Source organism: Fringilla coelebs, assembly GCF_963513975.1.
Source record: "Fringilla coelebs genome assembly, chromosome: 6".
Classification (NCBI taxonomy): Eukaryota; Metazoa; Chordata; class Aves; order Passeriformes; family Fringillidae; genus Fringilla; species Fringilla coelebs.
Genome location: NC_140034.1, coordinates 52,768,754 through 52,778,153, shown reverse-complemented (window position 1 = coordinate 52,778,153; position 9,400 = coordinate 52,768,754). Strand labels below are relative to the sequence as shown.

The window sequence follows — 9,400 nt, the reverse complement described above, 5'->3', positions numbered from 1 at the left end:
TTCTCTAAATTATTACAACTGGAATTTACTTTTGCTGTCATTATTTCACTACCACGTACAATTTAACAGATCCCACCACATCTGGTGTTTATCCATTGCCTGGCACCCCTCCCAGGCCAGACACTATATCCCTGCATCTGATTAATTAGCCAATTAACCTGTAGCAATTCACCCCAGTCACCAAAGTCAGAAATATTATTGGAATTAAGACTAAAAAATCCCTGTGCTTGCCCACAGACTTTGGGATGCAACAGCCTCAGAGCCATCACTGTGATTCCCTGGCAGAAGTTAGTTCTGATGTTGCCTTAGTCAAGCACTATCTCTGGGTGCTGGAGCACTCTCCCAGTTTGGAATGCCATGGAATTCTAGTGTGAACTCCTTAAACTTGGGAGTATCTGTGAGCTCTAGCTTGGTTTTGTGTATAATTTTGTGTATTATGTGGGTCTTGCTGTTGGAACTGATCTCACCCTGTGTTTCTGAGCCAAAGCACCAACCCTGGCTCAGCTCTCAGTTCTTCAGCTGCAAATCTTTGTACCCTGTAAAATATGTTGAATTTAAAAATGTTTTCCTGTATTTTAGTGTTTATATATTTTGTCTTTTTACAAAGTTTGTGTCTGTTTGAAAAGTGAAAGTTTAATAAAGATTGGATTTATCACTCTTCCGGTTTCAAATGGAGATTATGGGCTGCTTTATTTAAACTGGTGATTGAAAATTCAATACTAAATTAAATTCAAAATATTGAAATAATTATGTTAAATACTTGGGAAGGCTTTTCACAATATTATTTTTTTCCTTACCATTTCTAGTGCTACTTTAATATATCCTGGCTTTTCACAAGAATTTATTGTATTTTAATTAGGAAGATAGCACCCAAATAATTCTCAACTTAGGTACTATATCTGGAATTTGGAATTTCCCCAGGCCATCTCTGTGGATCAGTAACTAGCAGAGAGTGCTGTGGCAATTCTCTGGGAGCATTATCCACCTTTTTTTCTTGTCTTTTTTGGCTGGTTTACTTTTCTTTCAATGGTTTTACGCCCTAAAGACTCAAGTGAGTTTTTGGTATTGCTCTGAATATTGAATCAAAGCAGCAAGTGAAGCCACACATTTGTAGTAAGAAAGGGAGCTTGGGCAGAAATTATTACATTATCCAGCTTTAAAAAATCATGGAAAACTGCACTTCCACGTGCCAGGAATCAGTGGCTCCACTCTGTGCAAGGCCTCAAGACAAAGGGATTCCATCAAAGTCAAGGGATGGAGCTTCCAGTGCGGAATTGCAACCTCTGCTCCAGATGTGTCTCGATCTTCAGCTGCTTGTTCTTGGGCTCTGAATAATTGTCACTGCTCAAGGAATTGCGTGGGCTGCTGGATTTATGGGGGCACGGCGTTGTGCTTCAAAAGGGAAAAGAGAGAAAGCAAGAGAAAATAATGGCAAAGAGAGAGAAGCACAAGGAGAAGAGAAACATGGAAAAGAGGGGGAAAGACAAAAGGAAAGGAGGAAAAGAAAAGAAGGGCAAAAAGAAAAGGGGAGAGAGAGAAAATGAAAAGAAAAATGGTTAAAGGAAACAAAAAGGAAGACAAGAAAGCGGAGGAAGGAAATGGGATTGAAAAGAAGGCCGCGCTGCCCCGGGGCTGCTGCCCATGACCGCGGTGCCGTTCCCGGGGCCGTTCCCGCGCTCCCCTTTAAGGCGCCGTGGGGGGCGGGGCGGCGCCTGCGCGGAGCGGTCACGTGAGGCGGCGGCGGGAGCGCCCGAACGGCCGGAGCGGGGCCGCGGTGAGGGACGGGCCCGGGCCCGGGATCGGGGATGGATACGGGCATGGGCACGGGGTGGGATGGGCTGAGCTGAGGCGGGCGGGACGGGCCCGGGGCCGCCGGACCCCCGGCGCCTCTCGGGCCCCCCCCGGCGCCTCCCGGAGCGGGGAGCGGCCGCGGGAGCCTGAGGGCGTTGGCGGCGGAGGGTGGGCAGGCCGTCAGCTGCGGGGAGCCATGGGGGCCTTAAACAAAGGGCTGGAACTGAGCGAAACGAGGGGACTCGGCGTGGGGAGTCCAAGCAGCTCCAGATCGCCGGCGGGCGGTACCTGGCGAGGCCCCCCGTAAAGATGGGATTGTGGAATGCCAGAATGCCCATTAAGTTCCACCCTCTGCCGTGGACAGAGACACCTTCCACTATCCCAGCTTGCTCCAAGCCCCGTCCAGCCTGGCCTTGGTCATTTCCAGGGATCCAGAGACTGCCACAGCTTTTCTGTGCCAAAGCCTCAGCACCCTCACAGGGAAGAATTTCTTCCCAGTTTTCAATGTAAATTTCCCTTCTGTCAGTTTGAATCGGTTCCCACTTGTCCTGTCATTATTATATTCAAACTGTGTGTTATATCCCAGGTGTGTGAATTCCCTTGTATCCTTCAGCATTCCCATGACAGCTCCTGCCTCCATCCTATTCAGCAATCCCAGGTGTGATGCAGATCCTCTGCAGGATCTTCCAGCCCTTTCCAAGGTGTTTGTGGCAGTCCCGAGGGCAAGCTCTGGGGCACAGCCCGGCCTCAGCATCAGGGGCCAGTTCAGAGGTCTTTTCCAGCTTAAAGAGCTCCATGATTCTGATTCATGTGACCACATAACTTATGGCTAAAAGGGAACACTGAAATGTCTGGTTCCTTCCAGGGGCTGTCCTGGGCCCTCGCTGCCATGGCCATGCAGATGCAGCTGGAAGCCAGCGCAGACACCTCAGCAGAGGAGGAGAGCTTTGGGCCACAGCTCATATCCAGGTTGGAGGTAGGTGAGGAGTTACCTCTGGAGGAAGTTTGCCATAGATGCACTCACTGCTCTTTTTCCTAGAATGGAATCCTGTCATGGTTTGGGTTGGAAGGAGCCTTAAAAGCTCATCCCATTCCATCCCCTGCCATAGTCAGGGACACCTTTCACTATTCCAGGTTGCCCCCAGTCCCATCCATCCTGGACTTGAGCATTTCTGGGCTGTCCACCAGGGCCTCAGTGCCTCCACAGGGAAGAATTCCTTACTAATATCCAACTGGAACCTTTTTATTTAAAAGCAAGGTGAAACCGAAAACTCTGTTGCTAAATTCTTATTTGTGTTGTGTTCAAAAAAAACAATTAAACAAAAAACCCAGAAATACCCAAAACCACCAATAGGTGTCATTTTTCCTCTCTCCCTCCATCCCTCTCTCCCAGCAATGTGGCATAAATGCCAATGATGTGAAGAAGCTGGAAGAAGCTGGATTTCACACAGTGGAGGCCGTGGCTTATGCACCAAAGAAGGAGCTGCTGAACATTAAAGGCATCAGTGAAGCCAAAGCCGACAAAATCTTGGTAAGGATGTCCTGGAACTTTAACCCAAGATATTCCACAGGTTTCTATCTGCTGGCTGAAAGTGTTGTGGTGAATTTGGAAGGTGTCCAAAGGGCAGTAAGAGGTCATTACAGGTGTGACATGACTTGTGATGGGAAAAGGCAAAACACACCAGGACTGAACTGAACAGGGTGGGGACAAGGGGAGGTATTTCCATAAAACACACAAAAGGGATGTTGGAGCTTTTTCTTGGAGCAGAATTTCAGTTCTGTTCAGAGGTACCAACTAGTGTAAGGTCTAGGAAACGTGCATGGAATGATACAGGCGCCTCTCCACAAGGTAGGAAATAATAATTATTGGGGGATGAATGAATGGCATTAACTCCTCTGGCACTGCTCAATTGGGTTTTCCCTCAGGCTGAGGCAGCCAAACTGGTTCCCATGGGCTTTACCACGGCCACAGAATTCCACCAGCGGCGGTCGGAGATCATCCAGATCACCACTGGCTCCAAAGAGCTGGATAAGCTGCTTCAAGGTCAGCATTTTATTATTTCTCTTTCCTGCTTAACCTCACTTATTGGGATGAGGTTTTCCCATGAGTGGGATACTTGCACAGAACCATGTAATGCAAGTCTTGGTTAGATGAAAAACCTCTAGAACTGCTCTTGAATAATTGCTTTTATTTTAGAAGCTGCAGAAATAGCTTTTAGTCCTTTTAGTCATGATGCAAGATCTAGAGCTGTCCATTTTTGGATGTTTCTGGTTTATTTAAGTCCATAATGCATTTAGGGAAAACAAAACCAGGCATCACCATCTCCCCATTCCTCTGGTAATCCAGAAATGAAAACAAGTAATTTCAGCTCTTCATCATCTTCAAAAACACCCATGAGCTTCTTTACCACAGCATGAACAAACCTCATGATGACAAGCAATTTTCCTTCTTAGCTTTGAAACTTTCAGCCAAAATCAGTGTTTAACTGAGTCTCTGTAAATGTAATATTTTATGTGTGAGATAGATACATAGATCATATATGTAGCATGTGACCTTTTGATTTTTATTAATAATTATAATTGTTATTTTCCCTTCAGGAGGAATAGAAACAGGGTCCATAACAGAATTATTCGGGGAGTTCCGTACTGGGAAGACGCAGCTGTGTCACACCCTGGCTGTCACCTGTCAGGTGGGGGTTTCACCTCATTACAATCCAATATTCAGACCCCACAGCCTTGGGATATTTGCTAATTTGGGCACTTCCTTTGACTTTCAAAGGGTCTAGAGGTTTCTATTCCCGAAATATTAGAGGCTTGGACTTAATTTGATCATTGAGTTGACTCCCTGAACTTCCCAGCTCAAAGCTGAGCACCTGTCGTCTTGTGTAGAGTCATGGAATGCTGGAATGGTTTGGGTGGGAAGGGACCTTAAAGCCCATCCTGTTCCTTTGGCAGGGACACCTTCCACTATCCCAGCTTGCTCCAAGCCCCTTCCAGCCTGGCCTTGGATACTTCCAGGCATCCAGGGGCAGCCACAGCTTCTCTGGGCAAGCTGTGCCAGGGCCTGAGCACCCTCCCAGGGAAGAATTTTTTCTCATTTATCCCTGTCTCATTTATCCCTGTCCTGTGTTCGTGGGAAGCCATTCCCCCTTGTGTTGGCACTCCAGGGTGACAGGGACTAGAAAAGGAAGGTGTCAGCAGCAGTGGGGACCAGGGATCTTTGCTCTCACTTATCCCAGCTAAATGGGACTTTAATCACAATAACTTGGGATGTTATTTGTTGTATGAGCTCAGTGAGGGCATGTGGCAAAATCTGCTGTATTTATGGATGCTTTGTTCCCTGTTCATTCCTTTCCTTCTCCTTCAGCTCCCCATAGACCGTGGTGGTGGCGAGGGAAAAGCCATGTACATCGACACGGAGGGGACTTTCCGTCCAGAGCGGCTCCTGGCCGTGGCTGAAAGGTCAGTGAGTGGGAGACAGGAATAGATGGACTCACAACTCAGTTGGAAAATGTTTTCCACAGGTTTTGGAGGTTGATTTGGCAGGTGTTCCTTTCAGGAAGTTCTAGTGTTGCCAGTCCTCTCCGGTCCCCACCACTCTCTCTCCAGAGCTCTTGTGTCATTGTTCCTTGGCATGAGGTGATTTCCCTGTCTTTTGCTACTGGGAGGGACTGGGAGCTTCCCAAGCAGCTGGGACAGGACAGGCTGGGTCCTGTTTGGTCTTTCTGAAGGGAATTTGATTTAATCCTGCTGGTTTTTCCCGCCACTAGGACTGCTCTCATGTTCCTTGTCATCAGGGAATATTTAGCAGCCAAGCGAAGGAGAGGAAGTGAAATGATGTTTGCAGTAGGCACAGGTGTGTCTGTGCTGGCAATGTACAGAGTGTTCTTGGAATCAGGGAATTGTTCAGGTTGGAGGAGCCCTGGGTGATCTCCGTGCCCAACTGTTCCTCTGGTGCTGCTGAGGCCACCACTGTCCCATGTCCCCAAGTGCCACATCGACACAGCTTTAGATTCCCTCGGGGATGGAGCCTCCACCACTGCCCTGAACAGGCTTTCTTCCGAGAGACTTCCCAATATTCAACCTAAACCTCCCCTGGTATCACATGAGGCTTTTTTCCTCTTATCCATTTCAAATGGTTCCAATCATTCTGTTCTCTTTTCCTCACCACAGGTTGCATTTTTTTTCTCTCTGCCAGGGATGTGAGTTTTTCTTTCAGTCTTCTGGCAAAGCTCCTGTCTAACTGCTATGGATGAAGCTGTCACTCCAAGTTCATCCCTTTATTTTCCCTGATTTTGCAGGTACGGCCTCTCTGGCAGCGATGTCCTGGACAACGTGGCCTATGCTCGAGGCTTTAACACTGACCACCAGACCCAGCTGCTGTACCAGGCCTCAGCCATGATGGCTGAGTCACGGTAATTACACTGATTTCATGGATTTTGTTCCCATGTGGGATTAGCCTTTGGCTTCTCCAGGGAGCCAGTTTGCTCCATGGGCAGTCAGCTGTCAGCAGCACATCTTGCTGCTGGAATTCTGGGTGCCAACAACAGGCTCCAGCTGATGTGGCTGCACAAACACAGGGAATTCATGGTTCCTCAGTGCCAGCCTGAGGAGCAAGTGGAAGCTCAGTTTAGAGCTGTGGTTAGAAACAGTGCTGATGATTTCCACGCTGCCAGGAGAGCTGTGCAGGCAGCTTGGGATTGGAACCAGGACTTAGAGCCCTGCCTGCCCTTTCCCAGGTACGCACTGCTGATCGTGGACAGCGCCACGGCCCTGTACCGCACGGATTACTCGGGAAGGGGCGAGCTCTCCGCCAGGCAGATGCACCTGGCCAGGTTCCTGCGGATGCTGCTGCGCCTGGCCGACGAGGTGAGCATCCACTGGGCTTTGTGGCATGGGTTGGTTCTGGCCAAACAGCAGGGTCCCATGAAATCTGCTCACTCAACCTCCTCTACAACTGGACAGAGGAGAGAAAATGTAATTAAGGTTTTGTGAGTTGAGGTAAGGACTGGGAGAAAACACTCATCAATTAGCAGCAAAGGAAAACAGGCTCAACTTAAGAGATTTGAAGTGACTTCATTACTAACAAAATCAGAGCAGGGTAATGAGAAGTAAAATAAGCTCTTAAGAAAACAGTTTACCCCCACTTCTCCCTTCTTCCCAGCTCCAACTCCTGTGCCAGTGGCACAGTGAGATGGGAATGGGGGGTTTGGTCAGTTCACCTGCCCAAGGCTTCTCCCACTGCTGAGGGCTTTGTCCCCACCTCTGCTCCCATTGGTTTGGAGAGGCTGGATCCCACACTTTTGGACACCAGGAGTGCCCCTGTGTCCTTTTCCCTGCTTTTCTGTTCTGATTGTGGGAAATAATTTGGTTTGGGTTGTTTCTCCTGCAGTTCGGTGTGGCCGTCGTCATCACGAACCAGGTGGTGGCACAGGTAGACGGAGCTGCCATGTTCGCTGCAGATCCCAAAAAGCCCATCGGAGGCAATATCATTGCTCATGCTTCCACCACCAGGTGAGAGAAGAGATGGTCATATCCCAGGAGCCTGGGTTGGGAATATTTTATGGTATTGGCCAAGTAGCTTTTACTTCTGGGGTTTCCAGTCTGTTTATGGCAGGCCCAGCCTGTGCTTCAGCTCAGCACCACTCTGGGCCCTCAGTCTGCAGGGAAATGAACGCCTCGGGCAGTTCCTACAGCTCTGTTTACTCCTTTCTGGACTAGGATGATTTTCTGGGAGTAGACTGTCCATCCTGACCTGTTTCCTTCCCTCTCCCTGTCAGACTGTACCTGCGGAAAGGCCGAGGTGAGACCAGGATCTGTAAAATCTACGACTCTCCATGTCTTCCCGAGGCTGAAGCCATGTTTGCTATCAATGCTGATGGAGTGGGAGATGCTAAAGACTGAAAACTCCTTTTCTTTCCCTGAATCCCAAGACTCTGTCTCTGTAAGAGGCTCCTTTCCTGGTGGCACCTTAGGGATACTTCCCAAGGCAGAGGGCAGAGGAAAGTGTGTCGTATCAGCCTGGGAAGTGTTGGGACAGGCCGAGCTTAGCCGCAGCTGTTGGGAAGAGTTCTCCCTCGGGCTGCAGGCACAGGTGAGGGCCATGTGCTTCCTCAGCAATATTCCCAGAGGACCATATCCTGCGTGTTTCCCTGGATCCCACCATGATGCGGCAGAATCTTGGTGGCCACAGTTGGGAACTTTGCAAATTGGAAGCAAAGCTGAAGGGTTTGTCCACCAAGAGAAGCGGTGATTTATAAAGCAAAGCAGAGTGATATTCTACACAAGGGATTTGGGATTGGTGATGGTCCCAGTCCATCATCTTTCTGTTCATTTTCTTTTGGATGCTGCAGCCTGCTGGGCTGGAGGAGTTGTTCCTTTACATTTCTGTTTAATTTTCTGTATTCTGTTAATTCTCCATGGAAATCTGCTTTTAATAAAAAGGCTCCTGAGGATATTGATGATGTCCCAGGTTCCTGGGATTCACAGGTGTGTGTTCAGACCAAGGATTGTTCTGGCTGGCAGAAGCTGCACCAATCTCCCAGGAATCTCAGTCTGGGTTTGTCTTTTCTCCCAATTCTCAGTTTAGGGTGCAGTGCAGCCCTCCCTGTGGATCTCCTAGAAGAGTTTCGGGGTTAAAAAGGTTCTTTCCTATTCTGCAATATTTCTCTAGAACTTGATTAAAAAGAATAATGTGATCTTGATGTAATCTTAATTGGTTCATTTGCATCAATTAATTAAAGCAGATCATTGAGAAGGGGCTTGATCACCCCTTGGTTGGAGCTGGCAGTTCTTCTTTATTGTCTCTTCATTGTTTGAATTTAATTTAATTATTTCTTAAGCAATTACTACAGTTAAGATACACAGTGAGAAGAACAGCATTGCTTCCCGGCTGGACTGGGAAAGCCAAGTGTAATTCCTTGGAGATTCAGGGGATGGGGAGCTGAGCCTCAGGCTGGGTTTTGGCAGCAGGAATTGGGTGAGGAGGGGAGAACCCCCAAAATTGGTTAAAGCCAGTTCTGCTGGGTTTGGGTGCTCCCACCCCAAAAAAGGATCCTGGTTAAAGGGGGGTTGAGGAAGCAGCGGGATGAGCTGGGGGGGCTGTGCTGGAACCCCCAGCCCCTGGCTAGGAATGCTGGGCAGTGCCAGGTCCACAGGGACACTACGGAGGGGCTGTGCTGGGACCCCCAAATTCCAGCCAGGAATGCTGGGTGCTGCCAGACCTTCGGGACACTGCTTGATCCAGAGATTTCCCATTATGTTCTCTCGTGCTCAGCACCTGGCATTCCATTGGAGTCCCACGGGCTGGAAATCCCACACGAACAGCTGGAATCGCAGCCGATCACACAGAAGCCAGTTCGGGAGTGGAAATGAGCCGTTCCACAGATGTATTTTTCCCAATGTGTTTTAATTTAAAGCAGAACATCGCCCGCCCCTCCCATCTACCTCGGCCCCATAGCCTTTATTTTTGGGGTTTCTCTATGAGAATTATCTGCCTACGCCAGATAAAAAATTCCGAAAATATTCCTCCGGCGCTGCGGGGGTCGGCGGGGTTTGGAGGGTTCCGGGGCCGCGGCGGGACCGCGCCCGGAGCCCCGGCGGAGCCGCA

General features: G+C 48.9%; 1 protein-coding gene across 1 annotated transcript; it reads left to right on the top strand.

Moving 5' to 3' along the window:
- Nucleotides 1-2,661: 2,661 nt before the first annotated feature.
- On the top strand, nt 2,662-7,701 carry RAD51 (RAD51 recombinase). Its single transcript, XM_084207799.1, has 9 exons — nt 2,662-2,767; nt 3,185-3,322; nt 3,718-3,835; nt 4,390-4,481; nt 5,159-5,253; nt 6,093-6,206; nt 6,531-6,660; nt 7,184-7,305; nt 7,572-7,701. The coding sequence occupies exons 1-9, from the start codon at nt 2,681-2,683 to the stop codon at nt 7,693-7,695; spliced, it is 1,020 nt and encodes a 339-aa protein (XP_084063925.1). The 5' UTR covers nt 2,662-2,680; the 3' UTR covers nt 7,696-7,701.
- The last annotated feature ends 1,699 nt before the right edge of the window (nt 7,702-9,400 follow it).

Bases quoted from the DNA above. Each gene is read 5' to 3' on its own strand.
- RAD51 (XM_084207799.1), top strand. From the start codon at position 2,681: ATGGCCATGCAGATGCAGCTGGAAGCCAGCGCAGACACCTCAGCAGAG. The intron at 3,836-4,389 runs GTCAGCATTTTA...TTTTCCCTTCAG, and splicing joins GCTGGATAAGCTGCTTCAAG to GAGGAATAGAAACAGGGTCC. The intron at 6,207-6,530 runs GTAATTACACTG...GCCCTTTCCCAG, and splicing joins GCCATGATGGCTGAGTCACG to GTACGCACTGCTGATCGTGG.